The sequence below is a fragment of the Suricata suricatta genome, chromosome 16, assembly GCF_006229205.1.
Source record: "Suricata suricatta isolate VVHF042 chromosome 16, meerkat_22Aug2017_6uvM2_HiC, whole genome shotgun sequence".
Lineage (NCBI taxonomy): Eukaryota > Metazoa > Chordata > Mammalia > Carnivora > Herpestidae > Suricata > Suricata suricatta.
The window spans coordinates 44,899,795-44,922,221 of record NC_043715.1 but is presented as its reverse complement, the minus strand read 5'-3'; the positions used below and the strand labels follow the sequence as shown (position 1 = coordinate 44,922,221).

General features: G+C 58.5%; 1 protein-coding gene across 5 annotated transcripts in view; it reads right to left on the bottom strand.

The window, feature by feature from the left end:
• Positions 1-22,427, bottom strand: part of ACTN4 (actinin alpha 4) — a 69,071-nt gene that overhangs the window by 11,641 nt on the left and 35,003 nt on the right. For 3 of the 5 annotated variants that reach the window (XM_029924097.1, XM_029924098.1, XM_029924093.1), the window contains exons 2-11: positions 13,860-13,974; positions 13,491-13,610; positions 10,398-10,484; positions 9,398-9,485; positions 8,686-8,764; positions 7,556-7,637; positions 6,715-6,800; positions 2,698-2,790; positions 863-1,093; positions 176-323 (exon numbers count right to left, since the gene is read on the bottom strand). In XM_029924097.1, coding sequence (XP_029779957.1) covers positions 176-323; positions 863-1,093; positions 2,698-2,790; positions 6,715-6,800; positions 7,556-7,637; positions 8,686-8,764; positions 9,398-9,485; positions 10,398-10,484; positions 13,491-13,610; positions 13,860-13,974 — 1,129 coding nt within the window. Of the gene's footprint in view, positions 1-175; positions 324-862; positions 1,094-2,697; positions 2,791-5,482; positions 5,569-6,714; positions 6,801-7,555; positions 7,638-8,685; positions 8,765-9,397; positions 9,486-10,397; positions 10,485-13,490; positions 13,611-13,859; positions 13,975-22,427 lie in introns of all 5 variants that reach the window. The other 2 variants (XM_029924095.1, XM_029924096.1) reach the window with 1 other exon arrangement.

The window sequence follows — 22,427 nt, the reverse complement described above, 5'->3', positions numbered from 1 at the left end:
GATGGAGGCGGCACAAGGTTCGGCTGTGCTCCTTGCTGCCGGGGCCGGGTGAGCCCAGACAGCATTTCTGGCAGGCTCGTCCCCAAGCAGCAGGAAAAGGGGCTCTGATAGGCAGACCCAACCACACGGGAGGGGCTGTGGACGCACGCAGTCTGAGCGAGCTGGAGGGCCGTACCGTCGGTCCAGGCCTCGTGGATGGAGGCTTTCTGCCGGAACTTCTCCGCCAGGTGGTCGAGCCGCTCCAGCCTGCGGATCTCATTCAGCAGCCACTCCTCGTAGCCCTTCTCCGCCTGCTCCAGGTGCTGCCAGCCATTGTTGATGTCCTACGGGGACACAGGAGGACGGGGCTGATGGAGGGGCCAGGGCTGCCGAAGGGAAGGCAGGCAGCAGAAACGGGCTGGGGTCACATCTATCCTGTGCTTTGCTGCATCCATGCGCCTAGACGGGGCCCAGCACACGGCAGGTGCGATCGAGTTTTTGCATTAGATGAATAAGTGACAATGAATGAACACCAGGGACGGCGCTACGAGAGCCAGGTGACTCCGCTGAATACCATCCCTCTCCTCAGAAGCACTCTCCTTGAGCACTTGGTGGTCCTGGAGCCGGGGGTCCAAACTGAGATAATGCCACACAAAATAAGGTGTGGTTTGGGTTGAAAATTCTAGGGAGTGATGGGGGAGGTAGAAGGTGGTGAGGCTCAAGTGTACCTCCTACCACACCCCTGCACCCCACAGGCCGTGCCTTTTAGTTAAGAAAGCCAGTACTGGTCACATGCTAGCCTGGGGCATTGTGGGCTCCCCCCCACAGCTACAGGCTGGCTGGGGTGCTGGGCTGTGCCTCCCGGGCCCGTCCCCGCGCTCACCGAGACCATCCTGCCCTCAGAGGGCATGAAGGCAGGCCGGTTGCTCAGGCGTAGCTTGGTCTGCAGCGTGTTGAAGTTGATCTCCAGCTGGCACTTCTCCTGCACCTTGGGCGGCTTGTGGACACGCCGGTAGTCCCGGAAGTCCTCCAGCTTCTGCTGCATCTCCTGGATGGTCTTCTGCGGCACGCGGTCCTCCAGCCAGGGGATGGTGCGGCGGATCCACTCCAGGAGCTGCGGGCCCACCAGAAGCCTCAGGGCGCTGGAGGGGCCTCGTCCCGCCTCAAGGGCTCAAGGGATAGGGGGTTTCAAGGGCCCGTCTCAGGGCTCAGCCCTGCTCCCCGGCCTGACCTCTCCACGATCCCCACTGGGATCCTCCGGCCAGGAAGGTCGGGGCAGTGCGCCCCCCCCACTGTGCCGTTCTCTGGCTACTTCCCATTCGTGCCTTTGCTCCTGGTCTTCCTTTTCCTCCGATCTAAGCAAGGGGGCCTCAACTCCAGCGTCCCTCCTGTCACATCCCACCACACGACCCTACTACTGCCATGCCAGGGACCCCGGCACCATCTGAGAGACGCCGTATTGCCTCCTTGCTCATGGGCTGTCAGCCCATCGAGGGAAGGCCAGAGCGCCACGTCCGGGACCTGGGACGTACACAATTTGAAAAGAAAAAGTGACATGTGTTTTCCAAAAGCCACTTATACCTGTTACATAGAGCGAGGACAGGGTACCAACAAACAAACTGGACGTTCTAGAAAAGTAAAACCAGCCATTGCCCAGCACAGATATACTTAAACAAGTGGTTCCCAAAAGCCAAGTTCTAGCAAAACAAGAAAAGCAAGGAAAAAGGGGTCTATGTGTCTTTATATCTCGATGCCCTCAGTGAACTGTCCTTTCTTAGGAAGGGATGGGATCCCAAGATATAACCTTTTAACTTTTTCTTGGTGACGAAACTATGGTGGTAACAAACGGTAGCTTTTTCTTTTCTTTTTAAAGTAATCTGTAAACCCAACGTGGGACTCGAACTCACAACCCCAAGATCAAGAGTTGCACACTCCACCAAGTGAGTCAGTCAGGTGCCCCGGTAGGCTTTTCTTTTGAAAACATCCTTAACTTGGCAAAACAAAAAAAGCTGGTCACTACAGTTTGGCTGTCAAATACTTTTCCAAAAATTCCTGATCCACGAAATTTCGAAGTCTGGGAACCACTAGTCTGGAAAAGCAGTCAAGCCACGGCTCTTGGGAGCTTCAGTGTTTCAACACACAGGAGGGAATCCAGAAGAGACGTACTCAACACCCACATCCCCAGCTGACTTTCTGGGTTCAGGCCGTGGAGTGGAGCTGCCTGGGGTCACACCCCGGCTCTCCACTACACCAGCTGCGTGCTTGGTGCCCGAGCCTCTCCGGGTCTCAGTTTCCCCAGGTGGGGAAGGGGGTAACACGCGTTCCCTCTTCCCAGGGCTGCTGTGGAGAGCACAGACCGCTGTGACAAGCCGCGGTCCTATGGCTGTGTCAGCACCAGGGTCATCCCAGGGAGTCAGTCATCTCCCGGTGAGGACCTGGCAAGGTTTTTAAAACCTCGCCCAACGATTCTGGAGCAGGAGGGTATTCAAGGAACTCTGCCAGAGCACCTCTGTAGGAACCCAAGCTCAAGACGGAGGGAGCCGGGAGCAAGGTGACACACCAGCCGGACCCGTGGCCTTGTAAAACTAGCCTGGAAGGTCACATACCCGCTATACCTAGAAAGTGACACTGCCATACCTGCTTGCCCCTCTGCAGGTGTCACGTGACCTGCAGTCAAGGGTAACGAGGGGCCGCCAGGGGCAGGGTGAGTAGACTTACGTCGCTGGCCAGCCTCTCATAATCTTCCATGAGGTGCTCATTCTCTTGGTTGACAGCCAGCACCTTGCAGATCCGGTTGGCAGCAGTCTCCGCCTGGGGCAGGGGAAGACCACCGTCAGGGCCACGGCGGGGGGGGGGGGGGGGGGACCCTCCCTCCTGGGGGGCTCATCCCCAGCCCCCACAGCAGTCCCGAGGAAGGAAGCCACACAGCTCCAGCAAGACGGCACCCTGCGCTGCTGCGCCCCGACGAGCTCTGCCGGCGCCTCCACACCCTCCCCAGAGAGCTGGGCCCCTCGGCCTGGCCCCTGGAGGGACCGGCCAGCCCTCCCACTACGTCCTAAGCCTGGGTGGGAAGGTCCACGGCAGGGAGGCCAAGCACTGGAGAGCTGCGTGGCGCCCTCCAAAGTCTGCGGTCGGTGCACAGGCAGAGCACACGTGTCCCCTTCCTAATCCTCCCCGGGTGGGCGCTGACGGCTCACTGGGCAGAAGTCACACTCCCAGGGGCAGAAGGGAGCTACGCCTTGGAGGGCAGAAAGTGGCAGAGACTGCCCAGTCTCCGCTCAGAACTACGGGACAATGTCGTCCCGCGTCCTGCTGGGGGGCGGGGGGAATGCAAGGCGTGGAGAAGAAGGAGAGCGAGGGGGTGGCACGCAGGGAAAGAAGAGACCAGGTACCTTTCAGGAAGCACAGAAAGGGTCCAAGAGGAGAAGTTGAAACGGCAACAGAACAGGAACAGAAATAGTGAGGAGGGTCTACAGAATGGCGGGGAAGGAAAACAGAGAGGCCCGGGGATGGCGCCAGACCCTCGAGCGGCACGCACTGACGCCCGGCCTCTCCCATCCACTCACTGCTTCGGGGACAGGCGGGGAGGAGAGCGGGGGCCGGCGGAGACTGGGGTGCGCACACACCGTGCATTGGCCAATGAACACCCAGCCCCCGTGAGTGCAGGACAGCTCCTGGGCAGAGTCACAGAGGTCAGTCCCTGACCCCTGGCTTGGAGGGACAATGGGCACCCCATGCTCAGACCCACATGCTGGGCAGAGCCCTGAAGGCAGGAGCCGCTAGTCATCGGTGCTTTGCCTCACGGCTGAATTGCTGGCACCAGTTCAGGGCTTGGTATGTTTCGGGTACTCAGAGTTGATGAATGAGTGAATGAAGGAATAAGGAGCAAATGCTTAGTGACTAGAAATAAACTATCGGGAGAGAATGGGTAAGCTTAGTGCCAGGCCTGGGGTTCGCCTTGTATTTATAAAACAAAACAAATGCCAGAGAGCACTCTATCAAGAGGCAGGATGGAGTCCCTGAGGACACGAAGCAATAATAAAAGCATCACGAGGCTGTCTTGAGAAGTAAACACAGGCGGGGGTAAGTCGGACCTAGAGCTGGAGGAGCCCGGATGTGGCACGTCCCCTGGTGAATGGGTAACAGCCTCTCTCACAAGGGGGGTCCAGCTGCCTTGAAAACCCCCAAATGCTCTGGCCTGAGCCTTCCTGCCAGTATCCGCTCCCAGAGATCCCTCAAAGCTGCCAGCCCCCCCCCACAGTGGAGCTCAGCTCTAAGCACAGGAGGCTGAGGGGGCGATGTGGCGGGCCGAGGCTGGCTTGGGCCTGCAGAGTGGGGAGTCCAATGGCACACATGCTTGTTAGTGGGGTCTGAGTCTTGGAATATTTCATGGCTGCCCGCCCCCATGCCCCACCTCTGCTCTGAGCAAATCACGCCAACGAGCTGCAGCCACAAGCTGGGTAGGGGGTGAGAGGCTGTGGCCATGGGGCTGGGAGGACCGCGGTGGGCAGGGGCAGGCCCGGCAGGCTGGCCCGGCCACCCGATCATATACTGAGCGCTTACGGGGCTTGGTGCTCTGTGAATTCACCCCGAGCCAACATGAACTCATTTCGTCCTCCTACAGATGGGAAAACTGAAGAAGTGACCCTTCTAAGGTCAAATTGCTAAGAGGCGGCAGAGCAGGGTCCACCTCTGTGAACTTGAGTCTCCTCCTGTTTTAAGTGAAGATAACAGCACCCACGCCCTGGTGTGTGTGGGACTGTCCGAGAAGCTGCAGGTGGCAGAGTCCTCAGCACTGCCAGCATGTAGTAAGGGCTCAGAAACAAGAGCTAACTTCTCCACCTCCCTGCCCACTTCTAACTGGTGACGCAACGTCAAGTCACTGGGAGAACGTGCTGCCCGAGGCCAGAGGCCAGGAGGCAAGCGGAGGGCGCCCGGGGCGCAGGCCTCCAGGCAGCCCTCTCTCCCATGCAAGTGGTCAGCCGCTGCTGTGAACGGACACGTCTGCCACTCTGCCCGTGTCAGCGGGGGCTGAGGCCTGGGGCCCAGCAAACTGGGTGGGCAGGTGCGGGTTGAGAGAGGAGTCTGACCTGCTCATGGCCAGCCTTTCCTGGGCCATTTGGGAGAGAAGGAGCCCCAGTGAGAGGGCACCCCCAGTGTGGCGGGCAAGCATCACGGAGAAGGCAGGGCGACCGAGCACCCAACACCGCAGCTCTGCCGGGATTCAACCACCCAGAGACGCTGGGGGACGCCACCACCCTCCTGACAGGGTGGGACGTATGCATGGAGAGTGTCTGCCATGTCCGCAATGGACCAGCGCTGGCTCAATGGCCGAACCAGAGGCCCACGGTCACGAGAAACCTGCCCCGGTCAGCCCTCGTGCTGGGGCTCCAACCGCAGGTGGGTGGTGGGGACGTGCGGGGACAGCGAGGGCAGGATGTGCAGGGGACAGCGTGGGCAAGTCTCCAGGTGCAGCAGTGAGGGTGCTCCCGCCCCAGCTCACCTTTTGAGCCCCCGAGAAAGCGTGGTAGAAGCAGGACACGTAAGTCATGATGGCTTTCTCATCTGGCCTCAGAGTGCCTACAATATCTGCGCAGAGAGAGAGAGAAAGAGAGAGAGAGAGGCAGGAGAGAATGAAAGACGCAGGGCGGGCGGCCGGGGCCGGACCCTAGGCTCATGCGGGAGGAATAGCGCTTGCTCTGGACTGGAAGCCAAACCCTGGCTCCGGCTGCGTGGCCACGTTTCGCTGCAGTTTCGCAGAGGGAAAGAGGCAAGTCTGGATAGGTGAAGTCCTTTTCTAACCAGACCTGCGTTTGTGACGCTAGCTCCTGGCTTTAGCGAGGAAGGGGCGCCTGGGTGGCTGTCTGTTAAGCATCTGACTCCTGATTTCAGCTCAGGTCACGATCTTGCGGTTTGTGACTGACAGTGCCGAGCCTGCTTGGGACTCTCTCCTTCTGTTCCCCCTCTCTCTCAAATAAAGAAATGAATTAAAAAAAAAAAAAAAAGGAAGATCGGTTTAGGGCCAGAGGAGTCAAAAGCTAACTGATCTTTCTGACGACACCCATGAGATCATGTCTCACATAACTAGTACCCAGAACAGACCACCAAATGGTCTCCTGGGGCCTTAGAATGAAACTCCTGACCCCAGACTATGGTGATTCTTTGCACCTTGGCCTTGTTCCTGTCCCCATCCTCATTTTTTCCTCTCTCTGCTCTTCCCTGAATAAGTCAAGCTCATTTCTGCCTCAGGGCCTTTGCACTTGCTCTACCCTCAGCCTGAAATGCTTTTCCTGCTGATCTTCATCCTGCAGCGCCTGCCCATCACTCCAAGTGGCCGCCCACATCACCCAGAAGCAGCCCCACAGGCATCTCTAGTCCACCAGCCTGTCCCATGGGCTCTATTGTGCTTATCAGCACGTGAAATGACTTTTCATCTGTGGATGGGTCTGCTGTCTATCCTGCCCACCGGAACATAAGCTCCATGAGAGCAGGGGTCCTCCCTGACTTAGCCACTACTAGATCCTCAGTGCCTGGAACAGCCTGGCACAGGTCAGGCACTCAGTGGATACTGTGAGCAGACTAAACAGGCAGGGACGCCTGGAGTCGGGGGATGGCTTCCAGTCGGAGAGAGGCCACTGCCGTCTGCAAGAGAAATGAGGTGAGCGTGGGAGGCGAGAGGCAGCGGCGGCATTGGGCAGTGGCGGCGAGGTGGGCCTGCCCGGCCCTGCCCGGTACCTTCTGCGCTCCCGAAAAGGCATGGTAGAAGCTGGACACATAGGTCATTATGGCCTTCTCGTCGGGCCGGGCCGTGTTCACGATGTCTGGAAGTGAACAACAAGGGTTAAACTGCCCCAGCAGGGGTTGGGGGGGGAGGTGGTCGCTCGCCGGGATCCAGAGTCTCCCAAGGCCACAGGCATCCCAGGAGAAGGACCCTCAGAATGGATTCGGTGACCCCTGGTGACTCCAGTGGGCCTGTCCAATACCCTCAGCCCCTCCAGCCCCTGTGGTCTCTAGAAAGGCCAAGGCTGTGGGAACTGGATTAGAACAAGGCCACTTCCTCTTTCTGAGAATGGCCTCAAGGGGCTGCTGGACAGTCAACCCCCTGGGCCACCAGACATGGGTCCTGGCTGGGGGTGGTGCACGGCTGGGAAACGGAGCAAGGCCGGAAAGGAAAAAACAAACATTGCACTTTGAAGGACTCCAGACTCCAAGCCTGGGGCAAGCCGGGAAGGCAGTGGCCTTGGAGGTCTGCAGGGGGCTGCCCTCACTGGCCACTGGGCTTGCCCACCCCGAGTGAGGGGCAGGTCTCGGCAGGGCTCCGGCAGGACACTCGGGTCCGGTCCCGAGGCGTGGCCCCCAAAACCAGTCATTGTCCGGCTCCTCCTTCCCCTGCGTCACCATCCCTGAGCCTGCCTGGTCTGCCCAGGCTGCTCCTCTCTGGCTCCCGGGCAGCATGACTGTCCCGGGGTCGCCCAGACGCACTCAGCCCTTCTCACTGGCACTGCCAGCTCCTTGAAGTTGCCGCAACACACGCCCGCAGAACAGGGTGGCGACTGAACAAAAGGGATGTGCTTACCCTCCGCATCCAACATCTTGGGGATGTCTAGGTATTTCTCGGCCACTTCAAAGGCGTTGTTCAGGTTGGTGACAGGGTCGTCCTGGGAGGAGGAGGGTAAGAGAAGGGGGAAGAAGGACTCTGTCAGGGGCACGGGGCAGACGCACAAGAGAACATGGCAGGCCTGGAAAGCAGGCATCCTGGGAAGGGCCAGGACAGGCGGGCACCCACATATAGTTGATTCCCACCCAAAGGAATGCCTTTGGAAATCTTTGTGGGAAAACGTGTTGACCTTTTCCCCAGAGGAAAAGCAGGTGGGCTCTTTTCTCACAATTTCCAGCCCTCCAGCCCCCAGCTGAAGACCTCTGTCCTGAAACCCGGAAAGCATGGTCCAGACCTGAGAGCACTGGAGGGGCGATGGGTCGGGGGCAAGCTGAGCGCTCCCATGGTCCCACCTTCACACCGTCTCTGCACTGCTCCCAGGATCAAAGACCCTCCCTCATGTGCCTCAGTTGATGTCCAGCCAGAACAGGTCAAGTGCAGGCTCGTGCCTCCCCCACCAGGAATGCCTTCCCCAGACCATGCCAGTTCACAGTGGCCTCTTTCCTCTGCCGCACCTCTCTGGTCCTACCAGTTCCCGCCCCCATTCAGCCGGAGCACATGTGCATGGCCTCGTGGGGCCGGTCTGCCCTGCACACCCTGTCCTGCTCTCTCCACTGACGGGGAGCTCCTACAGGCCACAAGCTTTGTAAAAGGCAAATGAGAATGGGACCCTGCATGGGAAACACCTGCAGGCAGTGATGGCTTAGAACTCCTTAGCCCTCTTCTCCATTAGACAGAGAAGAAATGCCTCTAGAGTCTAAAGGTTAAGGACGGGGACCTAGACGGCATGGCCGCCAGGCCCTAAAATAACCATGGGCAGTCGCAATGCCCATAAAGGGAGAAGGGGATAGTCCCCAAGGGGAGCAAGGGAAGTAAGAATCAGCCACCAAGCCTGGGGTCTGGTGACAGCTGGCACAAGGCTCTCCCAGCCTGCCCATGTGAGCACAGAACCCAGCTTTGGATGCCAGCAATGGACGGGCATGGAAGAGGTGACCCAGAGTCAGGGTCAGACTGTAACTCGGCCATTGCGGGATGTGCAAGAGGCAAACCTTTCTCAGCTTGTCATACTCGATCAGCTCGGGTCTGTGTCGGTGGATCAGGGCATTGAAGGCAAGGCCATCCTTCCAGCTGGGGATGGAAAGGCACAGGTTAAAAGGAGGGCCCTCTCACCATCATGTAAGCGCTGATAGCCGGGAGCACCCGCAGGGATGACTGATGCCCATTTACTGAGGAAGTGTGTGCGCCAGGCTCTGCAAGGAGACCGCGTGGCAGAGCGGCCCCGAGCAGGACCACAGGGGCCAGATGGTCTGGAGTGGAATTCCAGCCCTAGCGCTTACAGTTAGTGTGACCTAGGGCAAGTCCCGTAATCTGTTCCCTCGGTTTCCATGTCTGTAAGACTGGGTAGTGACAGTGCCTACACTTCGCTGGGTTGCTAGGAGGACTGAACAAGTAAATGCCCATAAACCAGCACCTGACACATGGCGAGCACGTTACAGTGAGAGCTGGACTCTGGGACGGCCACGACCTGCTGAGCACCGTGCGTGCAAGGCCCCACTGACTGGGACAAGCCTGCTGCGGACGGCGACAGCCCACTGTGGGGGACTGGTGCCTGCGCTGCGCGCCTTTCCCCCTGGGCGGCCCTGACCCACGGGACAGAACCAGGGGAAGGGAAAGAGGGCGGCTGGGAGGACAGCCCTCTGTCCTGGGGGAAAATGAGGAGAGGAGATGGGGGGGGCGGGGCGGGCCTGGCCAGGCACGCACCTGATGTGGAAGTTCTGCACGTTGACGTTCTTGTATGGGGCCGTCTTCCTCTGGCACCAGAGAAGCAGCCCTTCCTTGGCAGAGGTCTCTGTGGAACACACAAGGCCGGGAGCACGGTCTCAAACTCACTCTTCACGGCTCAGCGCAGGCGGGCGTCAGACAGGAGAGCAGCTGGCCCGGCAGGAGGCCCTCCTGCTCCAGACACCCGGCAGGCCTCTGCTCACCCAGTGCCGGCCCGCCCAGAGCCTGGGGGTCACACCCCAGGGAGTGGCAGCAGCAGGACAGTGCCATGTCTCTGCCCACAGACGCTGTGCCTTTACCCGCCAGAACACACTGCCAAACAAGCCCCCAACACTGGCCTTGGACCCTCTGGACAGCGAAGCAGTAGCCGGGAGCCAGACGCGCCAGTGGCCTCAGGGTGGTGGTGGGCGCAGACCAGGAGTCTGACTACTTCCCGCGGTGGCTCTGTCCTCCGCAGACTGGGAGGGCAGGGTCACCGCTGCAGCCTGTTGCATGAACCCTCTCCCCACCCAGCCAGGACGACTTTGTTCACAACGTGGCACACGCACGTGCTTGGGGGGACTGGCCCCAGGGTCACAGAGGCAAAGGTCTGTGGGCAGGGGTGTCAAACGGAAACATGTAGGTGCTAACACAAAAGAACCAGACCAGGCCTGGCTCTGTCGCTAGTTTGCTCTATGACTCAGGTCCCTTGACTGGAAAATGGGGACATTCATGCCCACTTGACAAGGGTTGTGTGAGGGTCCACTGAGACAGAGACCACGGGAGTCAGAGTGCTCTGGGCGGACACCAGAGCTGGGCAGCAGCTGGGGGCCCCTTGCCCGCAGCCTGGGCCAAATCTCATGAACCAGCCTTGCCCGTGAGGGAGGCAAGAGCCTCAAGTATGAAGACAAAACCCCAAAATCACCACCCAACGCACCCCGACCCAGACAGGTACCGAGTGGGGAGAAGAGGCTGCCCCGGCCAGCCCGCGGGCTCTCACCTTCCACAGAGATGTCCTGGATGGCGAACCTGAGGATGATGGTCCAGATCATGCCCAGGGTCATCTTTGCATTGCCGTCCACAATCTCTGCATGTATGGAAGGGGCGGAGGGTGAGAAGCTTGCTGAAACCAGAGGGGACTCCTCCCAGCTCCATGCAGGGATCAGCTCCGATCGTCCAACGGGAGCCGCCCAGGCCTGTCCACCACCCTCCCTGGGAGATGCTGCACAGCGCTGGGAAGCACCGTCCCCAAAGCCTTCGGCTGCCTGGCACCTGGGGGCCTCTGTGCACATGCTGCCTCCACACAGGCCTACTCTCACCAGCCCAATCACCCCCTCGCCCAGCTCCAAAGACCGCTCCTCCCTGACGCCTCGCCTGTCCCGGGCACCAGGCCTGCATTCCCAGCTCCTCGTCTGCACCCCTCATGCCGTCACGGACATGTCTCCCCACTGGCGGGCGAGTGCTGTACTCCTGTTGAGGATCTGTCTACTTCCTTCCACCCTCACTGCGGCCGCCTCTGTCCAGGCCACCGTGGCCTTCCCACCCCCCAGCCCGACACGCTGCCTCCTCCGTGCCCCGTGCCGTCCACCTCCACACAGCAGCCAGGGCGGTCAGTTTAAAAGGTGCATCAGATTTGCGCCACTCACCCGCCCGCAGCCCTGTGACATCTAAAATGAAGCCCGTGATCTAGAATCCCACTTACAAGTCCTGCCTTGGGTGAGCCAGCCCCTTGCTGCCCCGCACACTCTGGCAAGCCAGGCTTCTTGCCATCAGGACCTCACACCTTTTGTCCACCCAGCGCACCTTGGCCCTCTCCTCAGGTGGCCGTCCTTCCCATCCTCTAAGCCTCTGCAGTCGCCTCCCCAAAATGCCCCCCCAGCACCAATATGACAGTGCCGCCTGGTGCCCCTCTCTCTGCCCATTATTTGTAACCACGCACATGCTGGTTCACTTGTTCATCGCCTGCCTACTCGGCCCCACCCCTGTGACAGATGGGATGATGCAGGGCAGGGAGGGCAGGCCACAGGCCCAGTGGGGGACGTACGTGCTTTCTTCCTAACTGGACAGCTACTCTCTCAAACGTCTGGGAGCCCCACGAGGGGCTGCCCCACACGCCCTTCAGCTGCAGCAGCTTAGAGGAAAATCATCTTGGCAACGCTCGGGGCACCATGTGTCCACTGCAGTAAGAGAAGCGCAAGCGGCCTCAGCCCTAGGTCTGCCGGCCAGATGTGCCTCTGCAGCCCTCTCGTGTCCTCCGCCCCCCAAAGCCTCAGAACAGCAGGTGCAGGGAGCGAGACCGTGCTCCCTGACCCCCGAGAACAGGAAACTCCGGGGTGGACTTGATTTGAAAAGGAGGTAGAGCGACCACCCAGAGGTGGGGCCCATCAGCCACAGCAGAGGAGGAGAAGCCCCCTCCGCTCCCTAGAAGCCACAGGTTGATGGCAGAGGATGGCTTTCAGCTTGAGAGTTCCAGGAGAAGGAAAGAAGCAGAGCCCACGTCCCCAAGGCGGGGGAAGGACGGAAGGACACTGTTTATCAGGCTGAGAACCCCAGCCCGGGGCAAGGGCAGGCACCAGTCAGGAAACCTGTGCTGCGTTCCTCCCGAATGCCAGGCACTCCAGAGCAGGGAATGGACACGGTCTGGACAGGCGGCCACAGCTGCTACACCCAGTGACTGCACACAGAGGGCTCGGAGGGCTCCCTGAGGGAGGAAGACGCTTCTCTCGTGACACGTGCCCTAGCTGCTTCCCGGACATATAGCTGTGCCCCTAGAAGACAGCCATGTTTCGGCTATGGCCTAGCCCTCGCGGAAGGAAGGGCTATGGGGGGCAGGTGGAGGCTCTCGGGTGTTCTGAACCCCTGGGACGCCTCCGGTAGGCTGCTTTCCAGCTTTCTCTTGAGGCCCAACGGCCACAGGGACAGGGAGTGAACCAATTTGGGCATGAACAGAGAACATTTTTAGACGGAGTTTTTCTCCAAATGAAAACTGATGCATGCCATCGGGTCTCTCCTCTAACCCCTTCTGTATTTACATGCTAGCATTTGAGCAAAATAAATGCAGCTGTGAGAAGCAGAAGGCTGGAGCGGAGCCAGGAGGAAAGATCCGGGCAGGGACAGAAAATCTGAAGACCCGACTGATTTTGGGTTTTTTTTTGTTTTTTTTTTTTTTTTAACAAACACCAACAACCCCAACCGTGGCATGTGACGCTTGGCACCCCTCCCTGAGAGGTCCCAGGAGGGGGCTGAGCCTTGGAACTCAGTAAACACACTCTGGCCTAGAGTCTTGGCCAACCTCTCGGAGACCTGTCATTAACAGCAATTAGTTTTCTTTGTTTTTCTAGAAGCTGGGACAACATGGATGTCAGGGTGTAGGAAATCCTGCTCTAATGAGCTGAACTGTGAGTGCAAGCTGATGGGGAGCTTCTGGGCTCCATCAGGCCTCGCCTCGTCTCCAAAAGTGCCTGTGAGTTCAGGACACACAGGCTGCTGGAGGGACAGCATGCTGCTGCTTTAGTGGGAAGGTTTAGAACGAAGGATCACAGTACTGGGTGTCCCCATGGGGCACAGATGGTCCTGGGTCAGTGACCAAACGCCCTCAGGCCATGCAGCCAGCAAAGTCTGGTTACTGACCTTTGGCCTTGCACTCCCCAGCCCCAGAGCCCTGACACTGGGCCTCAAACGTCCTTCTCCCCTGAGATCACCACAGATACCAGGCAGGGCCAAAGGGCAAAGGTGCTCCAGGCACAGGGATGCCAGGTCATGTGTTTGCCAGTGTTTCTGAGGCCCAGCACAAGGGCCAATGAGGGAGCCCAGGGCAAGGCAATTCCTGCCCCGTAGACGAGGCCTGCCCTCTGTAACTGGGGGCACTGGATTCCAGTGTTAGATGATTGTTCTGTGGGCGGAGGGGAGGGAGAGCTTGGGGACCCAATGATCCCATGAGGGCAGTCACTGTGGCCACTGTGGGGCATATACTGGGTCTTTAACACTTCCCCCGCCAAGTGTTCTCTCTACTGCCCACACAACTCCTGCTCGGAGCACAGAGCTGAGGCTCCGAGCCTCAAGTCAGGGACCGAGCTACCCCTTCCCAGCTCACCTTCTGCCCCGATGGAGACCAGCTTTACTCCTTTGCTGGCGATGAAGTCCAGGGCTTTGTTCACATTGTTGATCTTGTGCACTCTCATCTTGCCCCGCTCCGGCTTAGGTAACCGCTCACCTGAGAGCCGCACCCCGAGGAAGAGGGGGAGAAAGGGAAACTTTAATGTCCTATGCCCTCCAGAACTGGCCGCCAGGGCATTGTGCCCCCCCCCCCCCCGGCTCCCCCGGACCAGTGGCCAGGCGCAACGCAGTGCAGGCCTCACTCTCCTCCTGGCAACGAAGGGCAACTGCGGTGGGCTGGGTCCCTGGCACCTGAGACAGGGCACCTGTTCCAGGTGTGCGTGGTACTGCTGGACAGGAGCCTCACCTGAAATGACCTCCAGAAGGAGCATGAGCTTGAGCCCGTCTCGAAAGTCCTCATCAATGTTCTCGATCTGCGTGCCAGCCTTCCTCAGGTGGGAGTTGCACCAGGCTGTGAACGTCTGGGGAAGCATGACAGAGAGGCCTGCAGGGTCAGTGCGGCTGCTGGGGCTTTTTAGCAAAAGGGCTGGGCCACAGCCCTGACCTGGGACAACAGTGGCCACCACGGGGTCTTCCTATACACTGCTTCTGATCTTTAAGCAACCCAGGCAAGTCAATCTGAGGAAACAGGCTCGGGGCAGTCAAGGCGCCCACCACATGACTGTCTGGATGTTCGTGGCACGGCACGGACTAGAACCCAGTCATGCAAATGCAACTGAGTGCCAGGCCCGGGTATGGAAACGAGATGCAGGGTGCCCGCTCTTATGATCTCTGGGACAGACAGACCACCTCCCCCCACCCGAGTAGGCAGACGAGACCACAGGTCCTAGCTGGTCCTGCTTCCTTGCCTCTTAGGTAGGAGCCATTGATGGCACAGAGATGACCTGAGACAGGAAAGCGGCTGGAAGACAAAAGCCTACTGTAAATGTAAGGTTTCCTCCTGTCAGTCTCTGTGAGGGTTTGGATGGCCTGGCAGCGAGCCCCTCTCCTCCAAGGCTGGGAGCACAGGGCCTCGGGGCCCTGCCCAGCCCTGTTCATCTCCCTACAGCCCAGACACCCTCTATTCCCTGGAGAACATTCCACATCCCACTCTTCCAAATCTTAGGGGGGTTTGAGGAGGCTGGAGGGCAAGTGGGAGGTAGGCACCCACCCCATCAGAGTTGGGCGGCCGTATCTGAGGAAGTGTCTGGAACACAGGGCATGCAGGTGCTGGGAGGTGAAAGGATGCTCTTGGGTAAAGAGGGCCACAAACAAGAAGCCCGGACCCCCAAACCCAAACTCAGAGCATCCAGCACAGGGCACCAGCCATTCGGCCATGTCACCAGACATCAGCCCCCAGCAAGTGTGTCCCATCAGTTAAAGGTGGACGTCTCTAGACACCTTCTGGCCCAATTAGCCTCCCACAGCAGGGTCTAGGGAAAACGCCACACTTCGGGTTCTCACAGAACCTCCATCTGCAGCGGCCAGAATGGAGGTGGCAGAGGGCCAGGAGTGCACTAGCGTTCGCGCCATGCCCAGCCACAGCCAGAGGCCATGTGGGGGGTGAGGGGCTTCCAAGGAGCCTCTGGCAGAGCACTAGGTGTTTTGACAACTGTCACTACTCCTGTTCATTCAGACGCAACAAAAGGCCCCTCCCAAACAAAGGAGCCCCTTAATTAACACACCGCATGCAGTGACGACGACGCAGCGAGGTTTTCTTCCGAACCCAAACGGTGGATGCGAACAGTTCCTCTGCATGCAGGGCACACAGCCCACCCTGTGCAGAGCCGTCCCCTCAGGCAGGGTGCCTGTCCCCTGCCTCTGCCTCTCCTGACTTGGCACTGGCTGATCCCGCAAAATCAACCTGAAAGGCAGCTCCTCGGGGACGTGCTCACCGGCGTGCTCACCCCAGCCCGATTCTGACCCAGACACCCCCTCCTCTGCACAGCCACCGCAGTGCCTTTCTCTCAGCCTCTTACGGCTGGCTGTTGTCCTCTGCCTCCCCACGTGCTTGACCTCCGGCCACCGAGCAGGTACTCCCACCGAGGAAGCAGGAATGTGCCTTCCCTGCCTCATCTCCCAGCGCCCTCCACAGCTCTGGATTCAGACAAACCAGGGCCAGGCTGCTGGCTGCACTACTCACACCGGTACATCGTCCAACCTTCCTAACACCTGCCTCCACGGCCGTCATGTGTCCACGTGACGGCACGCAACAGCCATGCCTGCAGAACACACGGCGGGTGCGCAATAAACAGCAGTCATCGCGGTGCCTCCCCCAACCTCCTCCTCTCCTGAAATCCTGCCACGCTTCCAGAGTGCCCTCTCCGTCCCCTGCCTGCCCTGGCCACCACGCGGCCCCCTGCAGCTCCCCCACAGCATCCTGTAGCCATTCTGTACGTTACTGGAGGTCACCTGCACGTGTGCAAGCTCCAAGGGGGCAGGAGTTCTGGGTCACATCTCATGTGCCCTTATAATGCGTGGAGCACAACCAGCTGTGGTACTGGACAGCGAGGTGTGCAGCTCAGCCGTCCTACTGCTGTGCAGCAGGCCAGGCTGGGGCAGGACGTGGCCGGGCCCTTGCTCGTGCATGTACCTGAAAGATGCCAGTGAGCAGCAAAGCGACCAATCACACCCTAAGGCTGAGGACAGAAGTGGGCGGTTCCCAGAAAGGTGTCCAAATGGCACCCCTTGTCACCTCAGCCTGCCTGGGTAATGCCCACATGCTCTCAAAGAGCAAGGGTCTATATCTGAATGCCAACTCCTGGACCTACTCACAGCTCAGCGTCCTCCTGTCGGATGGACCCAGCAGCCCCTACCTCCCGTAGCTGCTGCAAGGACAAAGCGGGGAGGATGTGGTGCCCAGCACAGACTTGAGGCCGGACAAACAGTCTGTGTGCACGGGGGTTGCTGCCCTCTGCAGAGGCCCTGACCCCACCTCCACGGTTGGGAGAGGAAATGAAATTGCAGGAAACCCCCTTCCTGTGGAGGCTGTGAACAAGTCTCGCCTCATGGGTTCAGGCTGTCTGCCATCACAGACATGGACCCCATCCTTTGCTCATCTTCTCTGGAATGTGCCTTCCCCGCCTCGTCTCCCAGCGCCCTCCACAGCTCTGGAGGAGCTCTGGGCCTTGGAGCTCACGCAGACCTGGGTTTAGATCTCGCCTCTGCTAGTGAGGCAACCTGCCAGAAGGATAACCCTGATGATGAAATGGGGACGGGAAGCCCTCCTCTTAAATGAAGACTGAACAACGTAATGCAAGTGAACCACCTAGGACCGTGCCCGGCACAGATTACGTCAGCACTCAAGCAAGATTACACATGTGGAAAAAAAGAAGAAGAAGAAGAAGAAGAAGAAGAAGAAGAAGAAGACCTATTTTCGAGTCAGTGGTCCCTGTGCCTGGACTTCTGTCTCCCTGCACGAAGCAGGCAGGGTCCTCAGCAGGGCGTGGGGAGTACATCCTGGCCTGGCCTGGGTGGCAAGAAGGAAGGACTCCCTCCTGAACTGGCCACACACAGAATGGAAAGCCCACCGACGGGCCTCCCGCCCTGTGTGGCTGTTTTCTCCTCCTGGAAGGTGACAGGCATGTGCTGACACCAGAGGCTCACAGACAAGGAGATCGGGACCTCACGAGGCCATCCTCAGGGAATGAGTGAGCCCCAGACCACCACGTCTTCACGAACTGACTGGGGAGCAGGAGCTGGGATGCGAACGGGACATTAAACATCCCGTTTTTCCTACCCGGTCGCAAGAATAACTCTCTACTCACACCCGTGCTCTCCCTACTCAGCTTAGACTAAGCTGTGTGGGGTGGTTTCACCAGACAGAGGCCTTGTGTGCCCACCACACCACCCTCCGCTGTGCAAAATTCTCAGAGCCCAACTGTCGCCAGGTCCCACTGCTCGGCACTGCCCAGGCCCCTGGGGAACACGTCCATTCCCTTGACAAGCACTTGCTGGGGGTGGACCCCGGGCCAGGTCCCGTGCGGAAGACACAGGAGTGAGCAAATGTGGACATGGCCTGCACTCTCGTGGCACGGCCAGTCTGAACAGGGAGAGGGTCTCCGTAATCAAGCAACCGCTCAGCTGCCCGCAGGAAAAGTGACAGTAACGACCAGAACAGACACTTCTATAGAGCTCAGTCCGTGCCGGGCACTGTTCTAGGCACTCTGTCACATATTAACTTCTCTCCTCTGGATAACTGCCTTGTGGGGTAGGAGCCAGCCCCATTTTACAGATGAGGAAACCGAGGGTCAGGTAGGTGTTGTTACTTGACCACAGGGAGTCGCGCGCCTGGGAAGTTACGGAGCTGAACTTATTAAAGCCAGGTACTCGGCCCCAGAGGCCCCACTCCGAGGTGTTGGCATGTGCCCTGTGCCCCGCCCCCAGAGGGAGCTAAGGAGCACTGGGCAGGCAAGCTCCCGATCTAGGCAGGGGCAAACGTGGGGCAGTTTCCGCGAGGAGGAAATCCCACGCTGACAGGACTGGGAACAAGTTAAGACACAAACTAAGGGAGGCCTTCCAGGGAACAAGCGCAGCACGTGCAAAGGCCCTCCAGGAGGCCAGAGAGGGGAAAGAAGGGAATGAGGTAGGGCACGCCGTGCCACGAGGCTGGCGGTGTGTGAGGACCAGGAAAAAAGGGAGGAAAAGGCCTCTGCGAGAAGCTCAGCAGTGGGAGGAAGGCAGAGGAGCTGCGCTGGGGACACCAACTGTCGTGACTGAGAAAGAAGCCCAGGGTTTCTGGCCCCCTGGGGGGCGGGGGTGTCCAGGGCTGCCGGCCTCCGTGGGAGGAGGGAAAGGCAAAGGGCGTCGAGCTCAGCCGGCTCTACCACTAAGGCCGTTTTCACGGTAAGCGCGGCCTCAGAGTGGTGGCCCTGTCCTCAGGCACTCCATGCACCTACCTACCTGTTGATTCCCAACTCGGGACTCCTATTTGGCACCGGGCATGGGGAGAAGCGAAACAGACACAGGATTTCATTGGGGGGGCATGCTAAAGGTAATTATGCAGTAACTGCTAATTACTGGTTCCTACTATTTACACGTAGCGACTCTTTAAAACCTCTCATGTAAATTATCATCTCCATTTTACAGATGAGGAAACTGAGGTGGGGAAGGTAAGTGACTTGTCACAGAGCTTGTCAACAGTTTCAGACACAGGGCGGCCGCTCATCCACAAGGCCTGAGCGGGACGCTGGGTAGCGGCTGGGCACAGCAGAGGCGGTAGAGCAGAGTTACGAAGGGCCCCGGCCCCACCTCAGCCCCCACGCTGGAGGGGGGCTCACAGAGCGAGGCCGGCAGGCAGAGCTGTGCCGCCAAACACTCCCCTACTTCTCGCCTGGACCCTCTGTGAGGCAGGGGAAACAGAGCCAGCTGCTCCCAGCCTGTCCTTGCCACTGTGAGAAGGGAGTCTGCCCCCAGCCCTTGACCTATCCAGGGAGGAAGGAAGGATGTGGACTTGTCTGTCTTTGAGAATACACGTGAAAAAAAAAAAAAACCACCACAGAGAAGAGGCTTTAGAACTTGCCTCTGCACACTGGCAGCCTGTCCAAGATCCTTCTCTGGTGGCTAAAATAGCACAGGGTGTGAGTAGGGGAGAGGGAGGGCTGGCAGAAGAGAAAGAGGAGCCTGTCGGTTCCTTTGGGGACCCAGTGGCCACTCCCAGGGCCATGGTGCAGGGGGAAGGCAAATTTCTGAGGGGCCCCTGGGCGGTTTCTGCTTTGTCACTCTGTACATGGGGGGAGGGAGGGGAGGCCATCACTGGTCATAAAGTCCTTCCTGTGTCACAAGGACCCCTCCCAGTGGCCAGGATGTGGGGCGGCTGGGTGAATGAATGATGGATATTGTTTGGGAGGTGACCTAAGCGGCCAGGAATGTGGCAGCAGGGGGCTTTAACGAGCCATTCATGGATGACTCCCTCCCCCATCCCGAAGAGGTAAACCCTGTCTACGCGGGGGCAGTACTGAATACCAGGCAGGCATCTGAAGACAGAGCATCCCAGTGGCATTCCAGTGGGCAGAGTGTCGGTGAGTGCGAGAGGCAAGGGTCCTGGGGGGATGTGGCCGACCCAGCTGAAAAAACTGTCCTCTCTTCTCAACGACTTCCGGTTACAAAACATGGTCCCTGTTACAAAACATGGTTGTAGTACTGAAGGGGGTGGCGTGGAGGGAAATGTCTGCTGGAAGCCGGAATTCCACTAAACCGAGAAGAAAGGGAGTCTCTTGCAAAGTCAGTCTGGGTCTGGAAACAGGCTCGGCCAAGTCCCCGGGCGGGGGCGGGCGTGCTGGCTTTGATTACCGGCCCTGGCGAGGAGGGCTCCCCGACCGGGGTCGGAGGCTGCACCACTTCTACTCACGCAGCAGATGCTCACATGCGGATGCCACGGACTCCACACCTAACAAAATTTTAGGACAGACCCTGTGCTGTCTCACACTGCATCCCCCGCCTTCCGCAGTGTGCACTGCCCACCCCGAGCAGAACAGCACAGGCCAAGAGCCTGACCCACAAGGCCCGGGACTGACTGGAATTGGTCATGGCCAATTCCCCCAGGATACACGGAGGCAAGACAGGGCTCCCGACGGTGCTGGGAGTTTTCAAACCTCGGTCTCTGCAATACCGTGTCGGGTTTGCCGCTCCACTGGGGCATCGGCCGCCGGGAGGGGGAGGGCGCCGTCCCACCTCCTGAACTCCCACCTGTCTGCTGTGGCCTCTGATGCTGCCCATGGTTCCTGCTTGCACGGGTCCTCGGGAAGGGTGTCTGGGGCTTGGACACAAGGGAGGGACAGCTATTTATTCCTAGGATAGGCACCCAGCTCGCTTATCGCCCATCTGCCTGGCTACTGCCAGGCTGCAGACAAGGCCTGGCCCCAGTGGGGCATCTTTTCTGCTCCTGAAAGCAGAAACTGCTCTCTTGACCCCTAGGCTTCAACACTAACCATAGAGGCCCTTTCAGGGCCCAATGGCTCAGCCGAAGGGAATCTGGGTTCCTAGTGGATGAGGCAAAAGGGCGATCATCCTGGCAACGTTCGTATGGACCATCCAGGCAGCCAGGGAATCTGTGAGCTTCTGGATAGTTCTGAGATTGAGCACGATTTTTGAAGAACCACTGCCTTTACCAGATCGAGAGGGGACAGTAACCAGGGAGCAGGCTGAGGACAGAAAATGAACCGGTCACGATAACATGGCTACGACACAGACAGATGCAGCCCCACCAGCACGGGAAACTGAGGCTGGTGGTTTCGCAGCACAGGGGACCCAGGGAGCTGCCCGCCCCAGACTCAATCCATAGCCAGCAGCAGCAGAGCAAGCATGGTGTGTGCCTGCCCCATGATGACATAACCTAATTCGAAAGCAATTACAGGGAAATATGGAATGCTGCTTATGTCCTGGCCTGACGCTGCCTTATTCGGACTTTTCTCAGCCTACATGAAAAAGCTCTGCCTTCCCAGTCGGAGGAGAGGTATAAATACCGCAGAGTGGAGTAGTGAGCATTCCAGAGGTCCTGCGTGTCCATCCAGAAACCAGCTTTCCCCCACCCCCCACCGGCAGCCAACATTCCCACCTCGGCCAATCACCCTGTAAAGCACCAGAACGTGTGCACATGGTCGCTCCAACAGACTGACTTGCATGTAGTATGTAGTTCCTACCTCGTGATGAGCACTGGTCTAAGACTTTCTTGCCTTTTTTTTTTTGCGGGGGAGGAGAGACAGAGACAGTGTGAGCAAGGGAGGGTCAGAGAGAAAGGGAGATACAGAATCTGAAGCAAGCTCCAGGCTCTGAGCTGTCAGCACAGGGCCCAACACGGGGCTCAAACCCATGAGATCATGACCTGAGCTGAAGCCGGACACTTAACCGACTGAGCCACCCAGGCACCCCTGGTCTAAGACTTTCTTATAGGTCATTACAGGGCCACTTATTTGTTACTACTCAGGAATTCCCATGGATGACATCACCCCAGAACGTCTTCCCTTGCCCCTGACATCTGCACCATGCAATCACTTGACTCTGGCAGGTCATATGCATTGTACTTATTACTCTCAGAAATGAGGTCCTTTGTGGAGAACCAGTCCCCCCCACGAGCGCACCATAATCTCGATGGGGGCCAAGTCCGGTCCACTGCAGGACCCCGCTGCCTTTGCACAGTCAGTGCTCAGCAAATCCTCCAATGATTGGCATGTTTTGGGGGCTTCTCATGTCTAGTCATTTATGACTTCAGGCTTTCTAATCCTATTTTATTCTGGTGAGAGTCCCAAGTTTTAGGGCTAAAACTGCTTGCTTTTCTTTTTCTTTTTTTTTTTAAATTTTTTAAGGTTTATTTATTTTTGAGAGAGAGAGAGAGAGAGAGAGACAAAGACAGATCATGAGCAGGGGAAGGGGAGAGAGGGGGGACACACAGAATTGGAAGCAGGCTCCAGGCTCTGACCTAGCTGTCAGCACAGAGCCCAATGCGGGGCTCGAACTCACGAACTGCAAGATCATGACCGAGCCAAAGTTGGACGCTTAACCAACTGAGCCACCCAGGTGCCCCAAACCACTTGCTTTTCAAAAGTTCACAAAAAGAAATCCTGGAGCTGCAGATATTTCACACCCAAGTCAGGGAAGATGCTACTCCCGGCCTGCCGCTCCAATAGGAGGATGGGGGCCCTCAGGAGCCTCGCTCACTCAGCATCAAGGCCACTGGACTTGCAGAGAGAGACCCTGGTTCAAGGGCGGGGCCTAGGTGGTGGGCAGCGGCGGGTGGGCCACGAGGCAGGCTGAGGAGAGGACAGGGTAGCGCAGTGTTCCAGAGCAAGGGCCCTCGAACTTGGGTTCAAATCCTCGCCTCACCACTTACTGTGTGTGCTCTTAGAAAACAGAGGTCATCTCTTTCTGCTTCAGTTTGCTCCTTTGTAAAATGAGGGTAACAGACACGATGTGAGCATTCAACAGGGCAATATGCACA